Genomic DNA, 23,891 nt, shown 5'->3' with positions numbered 1-23,891 from the left:
CTTGATTGCATAAGTTACTGGGACATGGCAAAATTGTCATCCCTCAGATGTGTGGTGTGGTTCATCTGCCTTCATGGAAGAAGCCATTTTGATATGACCAAGAATTACATAGGTCTACTAGAGAAACAGAAGTTTACCTTTACTTTATTGCATGAAAAATGCCATTTATCATTTTATCTGATGAGTGTTATTGTGCAGCTCAAAATGACATTAGTCAAAAATCATTTAGTGGTTAAAGAGAGTATTTCAGGAGTCAGGTTTAAAATCATGTAATTTGAGAACAAAAGTCAGAGGCTAAATAACCCTTGTTTCCCAGCATATGTAATGAAAAGTATGTATACAGAAATGCAATCCATTCTGATGCACAGAATCCTCAATAGCTGCCCATAAGATACAGCATTTGCTAGTAATGATAAACATGGTGTCTTCAAAGTGTTAGGCGTTTACCCAGAATGGAATCCTATGTATGCTTTATCAGACTGGTAAGAACAAGGTAATTTTGAAATTGTGTGGTGTGTGACATGCATTTTAAATACTAATGCTGACTACATATAGGGTCTGATTCTCTTCTCCATCACAGCCAGTTATGTAACATTGTAATTCCATTGTTTTCAGTGGAGTTACTCCAGATTTACATCATGTAAGAGCAAAATTGGGCCTTCAGGTTACCAGCAATAATTATCACTGAATTAAGGGTACTAAGATTAGCAGGTATCTTTGCGCATTGTATATATTATTGGATTTGGAATTTTCTATAACTTCTGGTTGACTTGGAACTGGCACATGCAGAACAAGAAGAGACCATGTCTTTTCAAGCTCACATTGCTTTTTCTTTTAGGTTTTATAATAAAAAGACTCTGGTTTGAAAGGGCAGTTATGGCAAGACGATTTCAAATAATGTCAGCTTTCATTACTTTCATTTACCTTATATCACTTAAAATAGATAAAACTACATCTTCATTCTGATTCTACAACATCAAATGTGCTCATTAAAGTTAAACGAGAAATGAAACGTAATATGACCCATAGTATAACAAAGCCACAATCCACCTTACAGGGTGCTCTGAATGGGTTTAGGTAGGAACTTTTTGATCATCTTAAGTCCCAATGTGAGTATTTTCTAATTTCCATAAATATACATTTTAGAATGTAAATCTTGTAAACAGGATCAAACCGCATATATGTAAGTAGTGAGAAATTAGGCTCTTCTTTAACTTCTTGAGTTCTTCATTCAATACACTTGTGTCTTCCTGTACTTATAGTGGTGCCTCTTTCTGGTCTTGTTTTCGTGGAAATTCTCTGACCTGTGGAATCACAAATCTAATCCCTTGTAGATTAAGCATGAGGCATATTCTCACCAGAGCTGGGCATTACAAAGATGAGATAATTGCAATCCTCTGATGGGATAAACAAACACTAATATAATGTGTTACTGCAAGTTATTTACCACAGCCACAAAATATTATTTACAGAAGAATTAAAGTCTTTGCATTTCTGATAACCATTTATGGGAAACCATAAGATTTTTTTGCTGGGGTTGTACATTAAACAATGTATTATCATTGTAGAAGCAAATATCTTTCCAGGAGTTTAGAAGCAGGTAAAGCTTTAGTAGCCATTATTCTAACAATCTTCTTACTTTGGGCTTCTAGAATTGGAGCATTATGTGTTACTCACTTTTACTCAAAACTTTACAGAAAATCTAAATTTAATATGCTGTACTCCAGTGTATTAGACAGCAATTTTATCAAAGAAATGAAGAGGCTGTTTCTTTAGTTGGGATTATGTGAATTTGGGGAGGGAGGGAGGAGGGGAGAGAGACACACCTTGCCTCAAAGCAGAAAGTTTTGCTGAAAACAGCAAGCAGTGGACACAAGGGAGGTATATGTATCTATAGAAACAAACTCACTTCCGTCTGCATTTCTTTTTTCTGTCCAGACACTAGAGAACAATGTTAAGACTGTAGCAAACACATTCTTCCTTTAAGCAGGTCACTTTACCCTAGAACTATAGATAGTGCAAGAGTGCAGTGGTTGTCAGGGAGCTGCAAGGCACATAAATACTGCTATTACCAAAATAACTTATTTTGATGGCAAACATTTTGTTTCAAAATGCGGATGTGCAAAGAAGTTTCGATAAAATTAGAACTGTCTGGAATTATTGCCCAAAATTCAACTTGAAATAGACCAGAACCATTTTGAGCCATTGTTAACTTCATATATATATAAGCCTCCCCAAAACACCCCAATAACCCATCTTACACAATGTTAAAGTGGTAAAGTCAAGCTCTTAAAAGTTAGGAAATGACACAATTAAGGTTGCTCATGCATTTGCATTATGATAGGCTTTAATTAAATGATCTCACACTTCTTTGACACAACTTCCCCTGCCTCATTCAGTGTCAGGAGAACAGCTAAAGGCACCCTTGACGCTAGGGTAACCTGCTTTCTCCCACCAAATTTCAAGACCCTACTCCCGAACATGGACCTACTAGAGCTTCTCAGTGAAACAGTTGTAGGAAGTTTTTAACAGGCAAAACAACAGTCTTGGAAGTGACTGAACTTTCAAAACCAAATTTTTAGCTGAAGCTTAAAAAAAAAAGTAGCCTGAGACCAACACCCCACATGGAAAATTTCAGCCCAACTGGTTGAAGTTTGGCAAAGTTACGAGCACCTGAAAACAGGAAACAGGGTCTTCTAATGGAAAATGTTGGGCAGCCTTAACCATCAGCATGACTATCAACTCTCTACCTACTACTGTGTATCATGATGACTTTAAACTTCAGACCTGCAAGTAGGAAAACAGTGAGAGAAGCTATTCTTGCTGGATTTCTTAGTCACTTAAAAGTGGGGTGTATAATATCTTTCACAACAAAGAATTCCTGTTTGATTTTGTGACCACAGAATTTTGGGTTAGCATCTGAATCATTGCAGGCTTCCCTGAAGGAAGCTTTTTTGAGACACTCCCATCTTTTTTTAAACTGTGAAAAATATAAAATGACTCGGATTAAGGACTTACTTTAAAATGCAGAGCAGTGTTTGCATTTAAAGAAAAGACGTACAAAAACAATCCCTTTGGTTTTATGATGACAGGACATACATTTAATCTCATAGCCAAGATGAAAATATATTTTGGCCGCTGTGATAGCAAAGCTTCATTCCACATATTTCACGAGTCTGGCAAAGGGAACTGTAAATCCTCCTTTACCTTGCACTGAATACAGATCCCAAAAGAGAGCTGAAGCACGTGGGAAGTGAAGTCTGTTCTGAGGATGGTATATATTCAGGCTTTGCTTTTCAAGTGAGACAAGGAGTTGATGTGCCTATTTACAGGATGGGACATAATAAATGAGATGATGTGGCCATTACTCTGTTTATGTATTTAGTTAATGTTAATGAAGATGACACAGCTTATTGAGCTGATTTCCTGGCATTTATTACAAATAATCAGTTAATATGATATTGAAGATAGTAATAGAATAGGATATGAGTGGCTAGATCTTTCAGTGGCTGCTAATAAGGAAACTGGAGACTAGAGGGGAAGACATGGTTCCCTGGCAGACTGCAGCTGAAGAGGAGCTTTTGATTTAAGGAAAAGTGAATTGGGTGGGCAATCACTCCGCGGTGCTCCATATGGTTAGCAAACAGCGTACTTTAGTCAGCAGAGTCACACTTGGAAATAGGTGAGCTTCAGAGCTGAATCTCTTTTTTGGTATTTGTTCTTGGTTTAGGATTTGAGGACATTTCAGGATACCTAGGAAATGTAGGTTATGCTGCTTGATAGAGAAGGCTACACTGGCTCAAATCAGTTTCTGGTTCCTTCTATCATAAAGATATTTTATGGTTTCTGTGATTTAGTTTCTTGGTTCATCTTCACCACTTCTACTTCACCAGGATACTGAGACAGATCCAATTCCAGATCCCACTAAGTGCCTAACTTTGTTAAAACTAAGATGTTACAATGTATTTTAAAAGTTAGAAACTGAACAGAAATTATAATCGCTTGGAAGAAAAAGTCCCTAATATAAAATTATAGTGGCATTGCAATTAATTTACAGATTTATTTAAAATACTCATATCTATCTAAATTCTTACCAGATAGCCTTGAGCCTACAAAAAAAAAAAAAAAAAAAGCATCCAAATTCAAATAGCTGTTTTAAATAAACCCTAACAGGAATGAGCTAGGGAGGTACAGCTCAGTATTAGCAACCCTGAATAAACTGTTGGATTTTTATGAAAACAAATTGGATTAAACTCCACAATTAGTTTTAGAAAAATGCATTTGCATTTATATTAAAAGAATGCATAGCATGCCAAATGCTAACATTGTTTCCAATACAGGCACTCAGTCTATGGTGCACAAAAGAGTGAGTCTGCCAAATTAAAATGCTATGGAAATATTTCAGCTTCCAGGTGAACAGAACTAACATAAAGGTCTTGTAACACTGGGCAACACTAACTGGTTTCAATTTAAATTAGCTGGTTTTCACTCAGAGTATGTAAATGTTCCAGCTTCCCTTCCCAAAATTTCCATCCTGGTCCATCCATTTCTGCAGACAAGCAGGAAAGGCTCTCTAGATGATCACAGTTTGAGAACCAATGCTTTAATTCAGGTGTTAGCCTCCAGTAGTGTTAACAAATGTTACCATGGCCCCTTGACATTTAAATTCATTAGGTGGTTTACTCTGTGTATTACCTCTTTCCAATTCTAGTCATCCACAACACTGTAGGGAAAGAATCTTTCTTAATCAGGAACAGATGGCAAAAAAACAGACTGTCTAGTCTGCATATGCCGATCAGTGTGTCACTTTATTTTCCGGTGGCTCTATGACAGACTCCAGATCTGCTTTGAAAATGAAACTTGAATATAAGGGCGATGAAGGATTCAAGTGTCTGACACCCTAAAATAGGAAGCTGCCGAGTGACTTGACGTGCATAGGAATCTGGGGCTTCTTATTTATTTATTTGTATTCTGTTTTAGGAGTCTAGGACTTCTCACCTTGCAGAATTTTACAAATAAAATTAACATAGTCTCTAAGTGCGTGTATACAATTAAAAATCACATCATGCAATATAGCAAGCTAACTCAGGGCCAGCCCGAGGCCTAAACAAATCTCTGCCTCAAAAAGAACTTCAGGCTTCTTAAACCATCCATCCATGTTGTGAAGATCAGCAAACTCTGGCTCTGAGGAAAACATTTAAAATATCAGGACAGCCGTGCAATGTTGAAAAACCAAATGAGAGCTCATAGAAGGTGAGCAGTTGGGCAGAAAATGGGATGTTGAGAATAGGAAATCAAGTTAGCAGCACTTCATCCAAGAAGCGAGAAGAAAATATAAGTAGCTCAACTCAACCACATTTGAATCTCTCCTAGATGTTTTTCATCAATGTTAAGATAAACCTTTAGGAAAATTGAGATATTGTCAAGGTTTGCTTGTTGCTTTAAGACTAAAGAAACCAAACAGTGGCTCTGCAGAAAGCCTACAAGCAAATGCAGTGTAGGCTGTAATTTTTGGGTTGTAAACTAACAGCTTCTCAGGTGCTGATAATCCTCAGTTTGTGACTATGTCTTCCTCCTGGAAGATCTACAAAGGGAATCCTTTTCCCTCATTTTTGCCTGTTTTCTTATCCTCCACTGCCAGCATCCCCAGAGTGCTCCTAGGAAAGGAGCACAGCTCCCTCTGAAGCCCATGGAGCATACCCCTAAATCATCTGAAGAGGACACAGGTAGAGCTGGTTGGGAAATGTATCTTATTTCCTGCAGTAACAAAACAGAAGAAAATGAACATTTTTCATTTTTTGTCACAATTTGGATGCAAAATTTTTTGTTTTTTGGGAAACAACAAAACCCAGAATATTTTTTGGTTTTTCATTTTTCAACAAAAAAGCCAAAAAAAAAATCAATAAAAAGCATTTTTCATAGAAAAAATTTGCTTTTATTTTGGCCAGGTCTAGTCACAATAAATGACTCAGGGTGCTCCTTTCACTCAGGTGCTGAGCTTGGGTTTTTATCTTGCATCCTTTGCATGGTGTGGTGGCTTGTTGTACAAAGCTAAATACTGTGCTGGCTGAATAAATTTATTTTGTAAACATCTTAGGCAGAGATATGGTATATATATTTAACATTCGTCAAAGGCACTGTACATCTCCTCACTTCTTGGCTGCTGTTTTTTTCTAGGGCATCGGGTACTGTTTATACAGCAATAGACATTGCCACAGGACAAGAGGTGAGTGCTAATATTAAATCCAGATTTTTATGTAATTCTTCAATATTTTCTCTTTTATCATGAATATTATGTCATACTCATTGTTCACATATAGCTTAACATTAAGGTATCGGTTACTTTGATTTGCTATTGACTTAAATAGAACCAGAATTTCACCCTTAGTATAGCCAGTTGTTAAGTGGACTATTTTCCCTACCTACTCTTTCCTCAAACCAGTTCTTGCATCCTCTTAAATTTTATCAATCCCAACCTAGCAACCTAGACTATTATGGCATTCCAGGTTGTATTACGGTATAGAGAGAAATCTGTAAAGACATCCCAGATAGCACCTATTGCTGGTTTACACATAGTTTTTATTACTGATTTAACTATACTGGTTTAGAAATTGATATAGGTAAATCTGTGTGATCCTATAGTGTGGAAGCAGTTTTACCAGTATAAAGGTATTTATATCAAAAGAGCTTATATCTATAAATTTACAACACAAAAAGCTTGTGTAGAGCAGACTTTAGATTGTGCATCCTCTAATCTAACTACAGACTTATGGATAACCACAGGCTTGACGATACCCAGGGTTTGTCAAACAGTTTAGCCCATCTCTAATTGGTATTAGGAATAAATACGGTTCACTGCAGTGACCTAAAAAAGTTTCTCCAATCGCATTATTAAGCACTGCCAGAAAGCATAACCGGAAAGAGTATGAAAAGAGAAGTTATATCCTGCACAGAAGGACATGCTAGCTCTGTCTTAATTACTGAATGTATTAATACAACAACCTTTTGTCAGATTAGCTGATGGATGTTTCCGTCACTTCGTTCCAATTTATCTTAATCATTGATTCAATTATAATAACACTTAACACTTTTCTACAGCACTTTTCATCTTCAAAGTGCATTGCAAATATTAAAGACAGAGCATTATTAAGCCACAATTTTATATTTTAGTGACATTGAAGTTGGTTGACCCAGACCATTAAAAACAAGAAAACTCAAAATTAAAGGTAAAGATCTGTCCTTAAAACATCCATTTAAGCTTAGGTCGTGCCTCACAGTACAAGACACTACACACTGATCTAAGTGTGATCTTGCAATAGTTTGTCACAGTGCAGGGAGTGGAGAATGAATGAAGTCTTGAATTAAGAATGTCTTGACTTTGAACTTCCAAGTTTTGCTACTTTTAGTTGTCATTTTCATGTTCATTTCTTTTTTTTTCAAACCAAAGTTTTTGAAATTATATAAAATCCTGTATAAAGGTCAACATTTGCAAGGTTAGGTGACTAAAGTGAGACCCCTAAAGCTATATTTAGACATCCAAATAACAATGGCATGATTTTCAGAGGTGCTGACCACCAAAGCTCCCAGTGACTTCTCTTAGGATCAGACACAAACACATTAAACTGACTGTGTTACTAATATACCATAATGGGATTTTTATAAGGGTTCCTGTACCCTTTAGAATGGTTTAGAATAGTTAAGTCTACCATGAAAATACATGTATAGGCCCCAATCCTGCAAACGTTTACACACGTGCTTAATTTAATCACAGAAATAATCCCATTGACTGACTGCTCATGTGTTTAAAGTTAAGCACATGTATAAGTGCTTGGAATATTGGGACCTTAAACCAGTTCTTGGGGGAGGGGGGTCAAGCTGAGGCGCCTTGTTTGGATGCCTCACAGTTCCTGCTCACCTGCGTTCCAGGGAAGTGATTTCTTAACTAGGTCCAAAGAGGTCAGCACAGAGCTGGAGTAGTGGCCATGAAGGGCCTGCTTGTCCCATGTCATATAGGCTAGATTTCATTCATTCCCCATTCAAACCCTTTGTTTTTTGAGATGGAGTGAATTTCATCTCCGGTGCATATTATAGATGGGACAGATAATACCTCGTTGTATAATGGTTGCTTGACATTTCCTGTTATAAGACCCTGTTTTCCGTTGCCAGAGATCTGCTGCAGGCCATATTATTTTTGAAATTTTTTAGCCAAAATGGTTCAACTATCTCTGAGAATGAGGCTATTGAAAACTACATTATTTTGTCCATGTTTAAAAATTCTGGCAACTTTTTCTTTGAGAATCTCTAGTGTTTCCATGCTTTGGAGCAGGGACTCGAAATTTGGCCTTTCTCTCAGGGATGTGCCTTTTGCATCCCATTTGATAGTCTGCTCAAATTTGGCAGTGTTATAAGCATTTGAAAAATCACTACATGTGCTCAGTAGAGATATCTGAGATTTTTAGCAGTTAAATTCCCCCAAATTCTGGGCATGCTCCAGCTGGGGGCTGAGTAGCACTTTCCTTGAAGTTGCTGCTGGGGGCTGGGCCTCAGGAATCAGAGCAAGGAGATGATTACCACTCCCACACCCCCACCGCTGGGTCTAGGCAGTGTGGAGGAGGAAGCTGCTTGATTCAAATGTGGAGGGGACAACAGTCAGACCTGGGGTGAGGGTTAGGAGTAGATTCAGACAAGGAGGGTGGTAGATGGGGAGGAAAAGGGGAACCAGGGAGTAGGGATTGGGGGGAAACTGGGACTGGCTGGGCAAAGAGTGTGAGATTGGGAGCTGGGTTGGGGAAGACTGGGACTGGCTGTGCAAGGAGACTGAGACTGGAAACCAGTGTGCAGGGGGAGAACTGGGACCAGCTGTGCAAGAAGAGTGCAACAAAGAGTTGGGGAGGAGGGGGAGATTGAGTGAAGAGTCCATGGAGGAAGACAATGAGGAGGGGGAACATAAGCATGGGAGAGGTGGGAGGGTGATGGAAAGCCAGGGGTGGGAGAGAAGGAGACAGATTGGATGAGAAGCCAGGTTGGGGGGAACTGGTATTGGCTGGGCAAGGAGACAGGGGACAAGGAACTAGAGGGGACTGGAAATGTCTGGGCAAGGAGACTGGGAACAGAGGGGAGGATGAAGACGGGGAGTGGAATGGAGAATCTAGATGGGGAGACTAGGACAGGTTGGTCAAGGAGAGTGGGACTGGGATAAGAAGCCTGATGAATGGAGACTGGGACTTGCTAGGTGAAGAGAATGAAACTGGGATGAGCAACCAGGGTGGGGAAGGGCTGGTTGCAGGGGGCATTTCAAAAGAAGTCCTACTTGGGGCGGATATAGGCAGAAGGGTCTGCAGTCTGGGATGGAACCCAAGATTCCAAGGGGGGAGGGATAGCTCAGTGGTTTGAACATTGGCCTGCTAAACCCAGGGTTGTGAGTTCAATCCTTGAAGGGGCCATTTGGGGATTGGTCCTGCTTTGAGCAGGGGTTTGGACTAGATGACCTCCTGAGGTCCCTTCCAACCCTGATATTCTATGATTTGCCTCTCACCATTCCTCTGCTATTTACAAACATCTGTGAAACCCACTGGCAAAGTGTCTCATTCCCTTCTAACATTGGTCCACATAGAGGATGACAATCTAATTTTTCTATCAGCTACTTCATTAGCTCAAGTGGCAGAGATCTGTGTGGTGGATCTAGAGGTTCTAACGCTGGTGATGACTCACGTTGGTGCCAGTAAGATGCTACTTGATGGAATATCTGGGGGGTGGAGGTTACAGGTTGTGTTTTTTACAAACCTAGAAAATTGCTTGCAAGACTTCATTAAAAGAATATTATTTGGGTTGCCAAGTCAAGCACTCAAGATAGGAAATGCCAGAATTAAGTAGGTCTCTTCTGCCTTAATAATGTTCCTTTATTGTCGCTTTTTGTATGAAATTGATATAGGCATTTTATATAATTTATGTAAGGGGAATAACTAATCTTCCCTGTGGAGAATAGTTATTGAATTTGTATTGTTGCCATACTATTGCAAGATGGTTTTATTTTTTTATTTAATCAAAGTACCCAAATCACTAATTACTTGCAAAAATGACTGCAATGAATTGAGACCATTTTGGAATAAGCTAGGACTACAGAATGTTAATGATATTAAGTAGCAGATAACATTTTTAAAGGCATTTTATATACTTTGCAAAATAAGACATGTAAGGCAGTGCACTCTGTAATTGTCACCCAAGTAGTGGGTGAAATAGTGCGGATTTCAAAGTATAAAGCATAGTATTGCAATGCAAGTTACTGAGCACTAATGCCTAATTAAAGGGCAGTTTGGTATAGTTCTCAGCTGATCTGAAACATATGGTCTCAAACACATTTATTTCTTTTTCATTCTGGTCTGTTGCAATATATGCTATTAAACTTAGTATTTAACAAAATGTCATTTTAGGTGGCTATAAAGCAAATGAATCTCCAGCAGCAGCCTAAAAAGGAACTAATTATTAATGAAATCCTGGTCATGAGGGAAAATAAGAACTCTAATATTGTAAACTATTTAGACAGGTAAGTTGTGCCAGTCATTATCACTGTAGAGCTTGTTTATATACCGTGCGTCAAAGATTTAGCCAGACAATTTTTTAAAAAATTTTGTGTGCAAATGACCATTTGTGCACACAAAGCTGATCACTGAACGTCAGGATCCATTTACACAAGCATACAGAAAGCTATCCTTCATGTGTGCATGTGAAAGATTCCTGCAAACTATGTAGACCCAGTTTTTGAAAATTGTGACCAGCACGTGCCTTTTCTGAAAACAACTGTCAATAACTACATACATCTTCACGTTTTATGAGTTAGACACATTCTTCCTATTTTATTAAGTGGGCGTGGTTCAAAAAGTTCTAGAATCTATGTCAATTGTTGCTCCCCGATAGGCATGATGCCATTCATGTAATTTTGGTGAAGACTAGATTCCTGCTAGGATTTTTTTATTTATTTATTATTTTTTTTTAATGTTCATGTTTAAAGCTCTCCATAAACTGATGTCTTGTCAGTTTTAAAATTGTTTTTGTATATCCAGGGATACTTCAAAAATGCACTGAAAAAATGTTTTTCCTGTGTTTTCACTTCTTTGCTTCTGACGGGCTAAATGAAAAACATTCAGCTACGGCTGGATTGTGTTTTCTGCAGGCAGCACATGAAGGATTTCCTTTCCCTGTCTTTATATTATTCAAGGTTTTTCAAACTGTTGATCAAATTCCATCTTCTGCCACCATCGGCTGCTGTGCGTCTTATACCTCTTGGAGTTAATGGTTATATTTCTCTATATATTTCACTATGAAACAAATAATGTGAGACGGCCTAGTTTAACTTTCTTTACATTTTCTAAACTGCATTTTTACTATCTAAAGCTTGCTGTATAGTTAAAGTATTGCCTATAACCTTTTTCATTTGAACTACACATGTTCTTCTAACGCTGTGAACTGTTCATTATACCTGGTTGTCAATGAAAAATGCCAAATAGGCAAAGTCATCTGTGAGTTTCTTTTGTCAAAACAGCTCTGTAAATAGTTGTGCTTACTGATGGTGGTGTCTTCATTTTCTTGTTTCAGCTACCTGGTAGGTGATGAACTTTGGGTAGTTATGGAATACTTGGCAGGAGGCTCTTTAACGGACGTTGTTACAGAGACCTGTATGGATGAAGGACAGATAGCAGCTGTCTGTAGGGAGGTAAGAGGTGCCATGCATGGATGTGCTTGCTGGGATAGTGTGTAATGTAGTGTAATGGTGTGATAAGAATGTAAGGGATCCCAAAATACATCTTTGTTTAAAAGTTGTCTTTTTAATATTAGAGGAGGAAGAGCGTCTTAAAGGAAATCAGATCTATGTTCTGCTGAAAAATGCCATCCTTGTAATAAAGTTCAGTTATGATGACACTTTTTATTGATTTAGTAGTGTTTAGCTTTGCTTCTTTGAATGTTTACCTGTGATAATTCAGCAGTGCACCTTATTCCTGGCCTTTAAAAGGAAATAGTCTTGCCACAGAATGTAAAAAACTGCAAGTAAAAACAAATGCTAGTTTGTTAAAGTATGAGAAATTACATGACAAAAAAATATTTTAAAATCTGCTGTAGATTGTAACACCAAAGTCTTTGTCATGCAGTATTTTGCCAATAGTGATCCGGTTCATACTGAAAGAACTTTATTTCTTTCTGGCAAATAATAGTTTGTCATATGGGATAGAGATGGCAAAATTCACTGTAGCAGCAATCATTCCGTCTGTGCTTCCAGGCTATAGTCTGTAACAATAATTGACATTTCTAATTCAAAAGCTAATGTGCCTTCATTTAGAAAGTTATTATTCTAATAGTGTTGAAGTAGCAAGCTATTTCACTTGACAGCACAATATTCTGCCATTACTCACAATTCATCTAGAAATTAAATCTTTTACAGATATTTTTATCCCCCTATATGATTAAATCAGGCCATTAATTTTTACCTTTATGTTCCTTTTTTATATCAGTGCCTGCAAGCGCTGGACTTCTTGCATTCAAACCAAGTGATCCATAGAGACATCAAGAGTGACAACATTCTTCTCGGGATGGATGGATCTGTCAAATTGAGTAGGTATTCTTGCTCAGGTGGCATTATTCCAGTGGTTGTTGTGGAATTGCTAACTGACAGCCTGTTGTCAGAAGGAAGTGATAGTATATTGGCCATTGCAGCCAAGGAATGTTTCATTTTAGAACAATTTTAACACCACAGGGAAATCTGAGAACATAGGTAGGGTGACTCAAAATTATTTGACTATGTTCAGAGCCCAGAGTTCTGATCTAAAGGCCTGAAAGACATGTAGTTTCTCACATAAATAAGAGCTGTAGAGTCCAACTTTGTTAAAAGAACTTAAACGGTCAAATTCAGTAGTTGTTTGGTTATATCCTGTTATGTAAACAAGAGATGGCCCTGTTTCCAGCCAGATACCTTGATGCATTCTTGTGCAGAGAATGGACTATTTGTATTTGTTTGCTTCATAGCCCAAGTTGGTGTTAACAGTATTTTTTTTCTTCTTTGCAGCTGATTTTGGGTTTTGTGCTCAGATCACACCTGAGCAGAGCAAACGGAGCACAATGGTGGGGACTCCCTACTGGATGGCACCTGAAGTAGTGACAAGGAAAGCATATGGCCCCAAAGTTGACATCTGGTCATTAGGGATCATGGCAATAGAAATGGTGGAAGGAGAACCCCCGTACCTTAATGAAAATCCTCTCAGGGTAAGGTGCAAGTGGAATCATATAGCGCTGTCCTTCTCTGCTGTCCCAATTTTAGATACAAAATCCTGTCCAAACCACACAAGCTTGGTATTGTTTCAACAATATCATTGCAGAATAACAGTATATACTGTTGCTATAGGCACCTAAATGATGGCACCTCAGAAGATAAGTGACATGGAGTTATTCTCAATATGTGTAATTTTTGTCTTCAGGGCTGTTTAAAATTCTCAGTATGTCTGCTTGTTTTCTGAAATCTCCTTCTGCTGTATCTCTGATGACAAGAATCTTTCTGATTCCAAGTTTCTCCAGCTGATGAAGTCTTGTGAAAAGAATTTCAAACAGAACAGAGGGAAAAGGAGAATTTTCCCAAAAACAGCTCAGTGTGTATTTGTTAAATAAATGAAATGTCTTATCTTATAGTGAAATCTGTAATTACTTATTAGTAAGTGCAGTTTTAAGGTTATCTTTCAACACAAATACTGGTAGTAAAAAATTGGGGCATTTATACTATGGAATAGTTTACATTTTTGTCCGAAGAAATTTAGCCTTTCCTACGTTAATCAATTTGCATATTAAAATGAGTGAATATTAAGGGACAGTCTTGCCTAATTGTATCACTGAATGAAACACCCAGTTAAACACTGGTCTCCCTTCCCTGGGATGTATTCCTGGAGTGATACAGCAGCCCACATTTACCAGAGGAAGTCCAGCTTGTATCTCCCTTCCCTATGGCATTAGGAGGAATTCAGACCATGGATTAACATTTCATAAGTAATTCTAGATTTGCGTAGAGAGAATATCAGAACAAAGCATGGCCTCTAGGTTTCTCTCACGGGATACGTCTATGCTGCAGCAAAAAACGTGTGGCACCAAGTCTCAGGGCCTGGGTTAGTTGACTCGGGCTCAGGCAATGGGTAGGGTTGCCAATTTTGGTTGGACGTATTCCTGGAGGTTTCATCACATGACAATCTTGAATTCTTGGAGACTCCAGGACAGTCCTGGAGGGTTGGCAACCCTAGTAGTGGAGCCCAACATTTCAGTGTAGACATCTGGGCTTGGGCTGTAACCCAGGCTCTGAGACCCTCCCCGCTCACAGGAGCTCAGAGCCCAGGCTCAAGCCCAAGTCCAAACATCTACACTGCAGTTGTATAGCCCCGTGAGTCCAGGTCCCACAAGCTAGCGTCAGCTGACCCAGGCCAGTCTTGGCCATGCAGCAGGCCTTTTATTGCACTGTAGACATATTCATAGGTTCTGATCTGTGATACCCAGACTGCAGACATCAGCACACAGACCGCTGCCTCTGAAAGAACAGGTAGATGAACAAAAATAACGTTGGAGGAGAAACTGTGTTGGTCATTGCCATTAAGGAAAGAACAGTAAGGACGAAGTGGCCCATAGGGCTTTAAACAAACTCGACGTTGCAACTTTTGCAAAAGGTTCTCTATTCTTTTGGAAAGCCACAGATTTGGGATGTGCGGTGCTAAGCGTGGAAAGGCTGCACTTTCACTTGCACACAATAACTTGCACCTGCAGACTGCTTCTGTCCAGTGCTTTCTGCACCACTGCATGGAGGTACTGTGGGGGAAGGGACATTGATAATTACACTGAACGTGAGCCCCACCTCCAAAAGGGCAGGCCAGTAGTCACTATTACTGCAGTCCTGGTGCTAGAGCAGTGGCCTCTGAGCAGAACCAGATGTGCTCTGCTCCTTTGTGGGGAGAATGATTCCATACCCCATCATCTTCCTCAGGGAACCCTTGCAGAAACCTTCATGCCCTGGATTTGGCCCAAAATCTGGCAAGGAAAATTAGCGTCACTGCAGTCTCCAGCTGGCCCTCTGAAATGCAGCTGATTTTGACCTGCTGCAATCTCCCTACTATATGGTATCAGCGAGCTGATTAGGATTCCTCTAGACGCTGCAAATCAATTATTGCAAAGCTAATTAGGCTTCTCATCTGTGACTGCATTCAAATTCAGTTATACCTCTTCCCACCCAGGTTAAATCAAAGAGATAGTCTCTCTCCCTGCTGAAGTTATGATTTGTTGGATCACTCTTAATTCACAGAAGTAAACTCTTCAGGGCATCCTCAGTGAGAGGTCCATGCCTCTGAAACCAGCTCCCATGGGTGGTCTGGGGAGCTTCTAGGCATAGACCTGTTTGGCCAATTTGCTGGCAGATTTATAGGTCATTGTAATGGTTGTGTTTAAGAGTTTGTCTGTGTTCATGGAGTTCTGCAAAGCTTTAAACTGCAGGGTTGATACTTTATTTTGTGAATAATTGTTTTAATAATGCAAGGTGCCCAGGTGCTCTAGTTGCTGGCACCAATATAAATGTATAAATAAATAATAAAGGCATTTAAAGGTCATTAATCATGGACAGAGTTAATAGCCATCCTGATGCAAAAGCCTGTGTCATTTCCTAGCTCAGGGGAAACTCATTCCACTTTGAAAGACAAGTGTTCAGAGACAATCTATGGCACAGGTGCCCTTTCCTGGCTTCTGGAGATCCTAATTCGCTTCCAGTTCATGAATACAGCCTGTAATAGTGTGACTTTCTTTTCCCGGTGATTTTCACTGTGCCAGATGTGCACTCAGGCCCTGAGATACAAGCCTGGGGGCACAAAAATGCAATATACTTTTAAATCCATGTTGGATCTCCCAAGCTTCAATTTAAAAAAAACATTTTTCTTCTTTTTTATCCTATGAGTCACCTGTTGCACTAGTTGCATTAGTTTTCATCAAAAATTGCAAAATATTTCTAGAGTGCTATGGATGCTACAGTTCCCAGCCTGAGAGTCCTCATAAATTGAGCCTCACACATGTGGGTATGACGTGACCCATATAAGGTCTGTATCTAACTTTCCCAAATCGCAACCATAACTATCTGGTGAATCCTTCCTGTTTTTTTTCTATGCCAAATGCTTACTGCCCCTTTACAGTTCAGTTACTACCAATGTGAAATCCACTCCCTTCCTACATACTGGACATTTTTTTCCCTGCCTTACTTTGCAAGACCTAAATGATAAAATTCCCTCCTTTCCCACTTCCCTTCCCTTGAAATATTCAAAAGGTGCAATGCTTGGCTAAGGATGACTATTCTTCATGACTCATGTATTGTGATGAAATCAGCACAGTGAGTCAGCTTCTAAAAGGGCTGCTGCATTTAACCTGCAGCTCCTGTTTGACTTGGAATTCAAGACAGGGTAGATGCAACTCGTATATCAATACTTAGCCTAAAGCAAACAGAAGGGGGTCAGTAAGTTTTAAAGTCCATTGGAAACAAAAAGTCATCTGACCTCTGGAATGTCTCCAGTCCGGATGGAGTCATTTAGGTGGTAAAAGCTAAAAATGATCAATTCAGCTACGAACTCAGCAGTCCTCAGAGACAGAGGCACTGATTGGAACGATACCAGTGTAAATCCAGAGATATCCGTGAAGTCGAATTACTCTGGATGGATAGTGGTGTAAATAAAACCTGAATCTGTTCTGGCATTCTAAGTACCCTTTAAGATCAAAGCAAATATCTGCTTGTGTAAGACAGTTGCTTTAAAAGGATGAAGTGGCCCATAGGGCTTTAAACAAACTTTTAGGTCTAGAAAGCCTTGCTCTATGTTTAAGAGGGTAAAAATAGTGGATTTGGTCACTGTTTATTTGAATGCTAATAGGACAGAACTGGCACTATTTTAACAGAAACATTTTGGGGGGGGGGGGGGATTTCCAGGCCTCCTCCTATTCTGAAAGTCCAAGTGCGAAGAGTTGGTAGGGTTTCATAGGTCCCTTTTGTAACCTATGTAAGGATTCAAAGTGTCAATGTCATAACAACATCCTGTAGTGGTGTCACAGGCTTGTGCTATAGGTTTTCAACTTTCTAGGCCTCGACCACAAGTAATGATCTTCTTAAGGACAGTATTTTCAAATATGAAGGAACACAAATTCACGTGCAATTGTGTGCCATGCTTATATTTGCTGATGATGTGATTGTGTGCACAAACTGAATATTTGTGCACTCAAATGGCCCAGTGGATGCTTAGGGCTCCATGGAACTTGCTGTGGAATTCAACCCTTGCCACTGAATTCTTAGCTTGCTCCAGAGTCTTAGCTTTCACCTTTATTTTTATTTTGTTCCAATTATGTTTCTGCACCTTTGGGTTCTGAGGATGACCTTGAAAATGTGAAACAAGCATAATGGATATAGTTTTATCTTTCTGAGTCTTCAGACTCCTTGAAACAATCATTTTTGAAGTGTGAACTAGCTCGTTCATCTGAATGGGTTGCCGTCAAGGTTCCTTCCCCGCTCTGAACTCTAGGGTACAGATGTGGGGACCTGCATGAAAGATCCCCTAAGCTTTTTCTTACCAACTTAGGTTAAAAACTTCCTCAAGGTACAAACTTTGCCTTGTCCTTGAACGCTATGCTGCCACCACCAAGTGTGTTAAACAAAGAACAGGAAAAGAGCCCACTTGGAGATGTCTTTCCCCCAAAATATCCCCCCAAGTTCTACACCCCCTTTCCTGGGGAAGGCTTGATAAAAATCCTCACCAATTTGCATAGGTGAACACAGACCCAAACCCTTGGATCTTAAGAACAATGAAAAAGCAATCAGGATCTTAAAAGAAGAATTTTAATTAAAGAAAAAGTAAAAGAATCACCTCTGTAAAATCAGGATGGTAAATACCTTACAGGGTAATCAGATTCAAAACATAGAGAATCCCTCTAGGCAAAACCTTAAGTACGAAAAGACACAAAAACAGGAATATACATTCCATTCAGCACAGCTTATTTACCAGCCATTTAAACAAAAGGAAATCTAATGCATTTCTAGCTAGATTACTCACTAACAAGTTCTAATACTCCATTCCTGTTCTGTTCCCAGCAAAAGCATCACACAGACAGACAGACCCTTCGTCCGTCCCCCCCATCCCCCCCCCGCCCCAGCTTTGAAAGTGTCTTGTCTCCTCATTGGTCATTTTGGTCAGGTGCCAGCGAGGTTATCTTAGCTTCTTAACCCTCTACAGGTGAAAGGGTTTTGCCTCTGGCCAGGAGGGATTTTATAGTTCTGTATACAGAAAGGTGGTTACCCTTCCCTTTATTTTTATGACAGTTGCATACTCTGAAACAAAGATTACAGTTGAAATGTCTGCATTAACTAATTAATTTCTTTTCCCTGGTCTACACTATAGAGTTAGGTTGACGCAAGGCATCTTAAGTTGACCTGACTTTGTAAGTGTCTATACTAAAATTTTGCTCTTGCCGATGTAACTCGCTCACTACACAGACTTAATAACTCCAACTCCACGAGAGGTGTAGAGTCAAGGTCGATGTAGTTTCAGTGTAGACACTGCGTTGCTTACATCAACTGTTGCTGGCTTTCAGGAGCCGTCTCACAATGCCCCACACTGACAGGTCAGTCAGTGCAAGTGCTTGTGGTGAGGATGCACACCACCGACACAAGGAGCAAAGTGTAGACATGCACAAGTGATATCATTACTGTGACTGCTGTATGCTGACATAAGTGAGGTCAATTTAATTTTGTATTGTAGACATGCTCCTATACTTTTGCAAAAACATCCAGCTAATTTGCTCAGCCAGCAGTCCCAGTGCCCTCCCTCTCCCTCCAGTGATCAGAGCCCTATTGTCACTTGCCCAGCTGGCAAAACCTTCAGTTTACTCTCTAGCAACTTGTACCATGCAGCTATCCATCTACTTTGTGTACCTGGTAAGTGGGCATGCAATTGTAGGCATATTTTGAAAATCAACTCCTAAATTTCCCTATTTTCCTCTCTGAATTGATGAACTGATGCACTGCACTTGAGTTATGATACAAAATCACAGTGATATCCAGTTGTCCAGAATGAATGGAAGTATCTACTGCATCACTCTGTCATATGGAAGTGGTGTTTAAGGGAACAGTGAGCACTGCAGAGATGCATTTGAATTATTCCTAGTACCTTTGAAATATGTGTTTAGGCCTGGTCTACACTTCAAATGTTTTGTCAGGGTAGCTATACCACCAAAACCTCCCTATTGCAAACACAACTTATGCCAGTAAAAAATTGCTTTTGTTGGGATAGCTTATTAGGAAAATGCAGTAAGCTACATGGACAACAGCCCTTTATGCGTCTACACTAGGGCTTTTGCCAGCATAGAAATGTCACAGAAAAATCACACCTGAAACCGACATTGCTTTGCCAGCAAAAGTTGCGAGTGTAGACCTGGCCTTAAACAGGAATACATATTAGATGTTGACAACTCTGAAAGAAATAGATTAAACCCTCTGGTTTAATGTTTCTCTAGGCTTTGTATCTGATAGCTACTAATGGAACCCCAGAACTTCAAAATCCTGAGAGACTCTCTGCTGTGTTCCGAGACTTTCTGAACCGCTGTCTGGAGATGGACGTAGACAGACGAGGGTCTGCCAAGGAGCTTTTGCAGGTAAAATGGGCACAGGTGTGTGAGGTGATTGCAAGCGAAAAGTCTATGTAAGTGGTGGCATTTGTATCCTCCAAATATGGAGCCCCACTGGCTATACAAGGAGTTGGTGTAGTCGGATCTTCATTGTGCATTACACGTCAAGCTTGGCACTTCTCACACTACCAATAGGTCTTCTGTCATGTGTAGTTTTCTTTTTCAGAACCAGTTAATGGCATTTGAATGGGGCGGCGGAAAGGGGGCGTGAGGTGGGGCTGATGCTCCTCCACTTACATGGGTGCAGTTAAGGAGGAAATCCTTTGAAGTTAACCAAATCTGAAACACAGGTGTAAATGAGGTGAGAGCCTGGCCCCAGAAATGAGAGGCCAATGTGCACTCTGTCACCCAGCACCCTGTAGTCTGAATTTTGCCTTCATGCAAAAGGCAACTGATGTGAACCTGCGCCTCAGAGGTTCTGAATACAGGATCTGGGCCTAAAATAAGATTGGGCCAAATTCATCCCTGGAGTCACTAGAATTGCACCAGAGATTAATTTGTCCTTCGTGTTTTGAAAAGTTACATAGCATTGTGTCTTTTTAAAATTAGAGCCTCAGGATGGCGCAAGCACAACCAAAAAGCTGCTTGACAGTTAGGGTAAATGGGCTTTGAATGGAAAATAATGAATAATTTTTCTTTCTGTTTTTGTTTTAAATAGCATCCATTTTTGAAATTAGCCAAGCCTCTCTCCAGCCTGACTCCTCTCATCATTGCAGCAAAGGAAGCAATTAAGAACAGCAGCCGCTAGCATTGTGGACTGGCTTTACCCCAGGCCAGCTCCCTCCAGAGCAGGACTGAACAAAACTCTGTAAAACCTCAATTCTTGTGCTGCAGGACAGGCAGACATAAGGACAAACAAACAGTCACAGTCATGATGGAGGCCAGCTGTTTTCCAGCTCTTCGAGGACTAGAAACCTAACACGTGTCTTCTTCCTGCTCTCTGATTCCTTGATTTATTTCTCAGATGAAACAGGGCCCAAAACCGAGCTGCCAGGCCAGAAATCGCCTTGTTGTCTCAGCCATCTCCAAGGTCAAACAAACTCAGTAGCGAGACTCCCAGTGACCATCCTATGCATTTCACTTTTAAATGATTGGTTGGTTCTTAAAGATTCACAGTCACTTTTCTGAGTTTTTTGGTTTGGTTTGGAATGGAAGAAGGGTCCTCCTGCATTGAGAAACCTCCTCCAGGCCGAGTTGTCTTTTGAATACAACCCATTCGCTAGTATTTACCCATTCATGGTACTGTTAGATGAGAAGGATGAAAGTGAAGGTGCTTTTCCAACCAAAATTAAATAGCCTGCCGAGCAGGAATCGCATCCTGCTGAGATATACCCTTTTAGCTGTGAACATCCAGAGTTTGGGTCCTTCACAGCACAATGTGTGCAATTAACAATGGTACTTTTGCCTTGGTGAGGTTCTTGTAAACTGAAAAGCGGAACAGGCAGCAAGTTTGTTCAGAAAGGACTCGTCTGATATAAAGCTATAATAAAAATGGCAGCCCAGTCTTACTAGGTGCTGAATCTCTCCTTCAAAGTGCTCAGCACACAACTTCCCCGGCAGTGAGCTGGAAGGGCACTCCCCTGAAGGGAACTGAGGACGCTCAGCCCCTTTGCAGACGGGAGGCACTCAGTGCCCTGTGGGATTACACCAGCTGTTCATAGCATGAGACCCTAACCAACAGTAGGCTAAAATCTGCTATCAGCTGCCTCCACGCCAATGCAGCCCTATTTATACTTGGGTTTGTACCGATGTAATGGAGGGGCAGAATTCAGCCTAGCGATTCTGTGAACTGAGTTTGCCCATCCTCTTGGCCGGGTTGTGACTGCTGAAAAGGGACAGGTAGCGTCTGTAAAATTCCCAATCAATTAGGGACCCCAGTGCTCTAAACTGTTACTCCGGTGAGTGCCCCTTAGTCATGTGAATAATCCTATTGAACTTGTTGGGGCTACTCCAGTGAGTAGGAGTTTGCACGATTTCGTTCTGCATGAGCTCTCTGCCAATCCAACAAAAGAGGGTGGAGAAAATGTATTTAAACTAGAGGTTTTGTAGTGCCAGGTGAAGGGAGGGAAAGAAAAATGCAGAATAGCGTACATAAATACTCTTAGGCCATAAACTGGGTCAGCATTTAACTCTCCCCTCAATGCATGCACCAAACTCGCCTTAATGCTAGTATGTATATATCGAGGGGAGAATAATTGCTGGAAATGACTGAGGATTGTACTGGCTAGTAAATTTATTTGTAAAGGAGCAGAATAGTATAACTAAACAATTCGTATTATGTGAAGAGGACAGACCTGGTTGGCTTTCACTTAGCAAAATAACATGTACGGAATATTTGCTGCTGGATTTTAGGGTTAAGACTGCATTTAAAAATCAAAGCCCTTTGAAACAACAGTAGGATATGGGGTATTGGTAGTGGGGAGCCTGCCTCTGTAAAAATAATAATAAACCCTCGAATGTAGCTCAAGGTGACTTCACATTTAGTTTCTGATACTTCAAGGAGCTGAGCATTCCTCAGAGGTGCTAAGTATCCTCAACTCGTAGTTAGAGTTAAGGGTGCTCAGCCCTTTCCTGGATTAGGCCTTGAGCCTTTGGCTTTGGATTTTAGTCAGATCTTTGGGTTGTGACTTTCATTAATATTGCCAACTGGCTGGCCCTCATTATTTGTCCACCTCAGTTTCTGTGGGGCTTGACTGAGGCAGTGTTTGTTAGTTTACCATACTCAGCTGTTAATTAACTTTCCCCAGTCTCCTGGGATGCAGAACAAGTTTTTGCTTTTGTTTTATGCCCAAATAAGTAAAGATCCTTTTTCTGCAGTGGGGTCATTTTTGTCTTTGTCAACTCAGGTTAGACATCTAGGGGATGGGAGTTTAGGCTTCTTTGAAAATCCAGTGATTCAAACTCATGAAGGCCCAACCTTATTTTGTAAAGCATCAGTCGGAATGAAATGAATTTAAATTCCAAACAAGAAGTAAAAGGGCAAGTGACAGTTTCTATTTCCAGGGTAGCTTTTTCTTTTCTTTGTATCTACAAAGCTGTGGACATCCGTCCCTTGAAAGGAAAGCACTTTCTGTGGAGCATTTCTGGTGGACATCCAGGACAAATCTTTTTGGGGGGAGGTTATGCTATTCAATTTGCTCTGAGTTTTTTCCATGGTTGTTTTTTTCAGCTATAAATATTTTGCCTTTTTATCCCAGCTCCACCCTTCAAAGAAAGAATTTTAAAAGGTATAATCAAAGATATACACTTCAGAACGGTTTGTGCTCCAGTGTGTGAAATATTGTAGACACTGGCTTTTTAAATGCAACTGCTTTAATAAGAGGCCTTAATTTTTATTTTATTTTTATTGTAAAAATATTTTATTTTGCAGCAGCAAATCCAGAGATTTTACTTTTTAAAAAAATTCCAAGCATGCCGACAAGATTCAATAGAAATCCAGTTCCTACCAGTGATTGCAACCAGCGCACAAGATATAATTGCCCAGCTGAGTACTCTGTAAAAGGGACCAATTACTTTATGTCCCTTTTTATAAGGGACTAGTAGCATTCCTAAAGCTCTTCACTGGGGAGAGTCTGTGGCACTAAATGCTACAAGGCAGTGGATGCAGAAAGATAGGAGCTGCTTTTATGTCCTCCTGAATTTGGAGGCAGACTTGGAAGTGGAAAACAATCCTGAAAGAGACAGGCCTTGTGTGTGAATTATGGAATTGAAAAATAGCACATCAGGATAGGCATTGCCTTTGCAGAACAAAAAAGATATAAACAATCAGATAAGTCTGTGGTACCATCTCGTTTATTGAGAGCCATCCCTGGTTTAGGCAATTATTTATATATATTTTAAGGAGTATTAGAGAGAAGCTAAAAGAAAAGGAGTACTTGTGGCACCTTAGAGACTAACAAATTTATTTGAGCATAAGCTTTTGTGAGCTACAGCTCACTTCATCAGATGCATTGAAGTGAGCTGTAGCTCACGAAAGCTCATGCTCAAATAGATTGGTTAGTCTCTAAGGTGCCACAAGTCCTCCTTTTCTTTTTGCGAATACAGACTAACATGGCTGCTACTCTGAAACTAGAGATAAGCTGTTCCTCCTGCCAAAAGCATATATAAAGATAAACATACTGTACATGTTTCAGACACTTTCATTCCAGGTATTAATAGACCGGTTAATTTCCTTT

General features: G+C 40.0%; 1 protein-coding gene across 3 annotated transcripts in view; it reads left to right on the top strand.

Moving 5' to 3' along the window:
* The window catches only part of PAK3 (p21 (RAC1) activated kinase 3), a 51,787-nt gene extending 31,323 nt beyond the window's left edge, over positions 1–20,464 (top strand). For all 3 annotated transcript variants that reach the window (XM_077826113.1, XM_077826111.1, XM_077826112.1), the window contains 7 exons: positions 6,178–6,226; positions 10,431–10,543; positions 11,593–11,710; positions 12,504–12,603; positions 13,055–13,251; positions 19,546–19,683; positions 20,375–20,464. In XM_077826113.1, the coding sequence (XP_077682239.1) occupies positions 6,178–6,226; positions 10,431–10,543; positions 11,593–11,710; positions 12,504–12,603; positions 13,055–13,251; positions 19,546–19,683; positions 20,375–20,464 (805 nt within the window). The remainder of the gene's footprint in view (positions 1–6,177; positions 6,227–10,430; positions 10,544–11,592; positions 11,711–12,503; positions 12,604–13,054; positions 13,252–19,545; positions 19,684–20,374) is intronic.
* Positions 20,465–23,891: the final 3,427 nt, after the last annotated feature.

This window comes from Eretmochelys imbricata, chromosome 9 (assembly GCF_965152235.1).
Source record: "Eretmochelys imbricata isolate rEreImb1 chromosome 9, rEreImb1.hap1, whole genome shotgun sequence".
Classification (NCBI taxonomy): domain Eukaryota; kingdom Metazoa; phylum Chordata; order Testudines; family Cheloniidae; genus Eretmochelys; species Eretmochelys imbricata.
The sequence above is the reverse complement of the archived record's forward strand: the minus strand, read 5'-3'. Positions and strand labels throughout refer to the sequence as shown.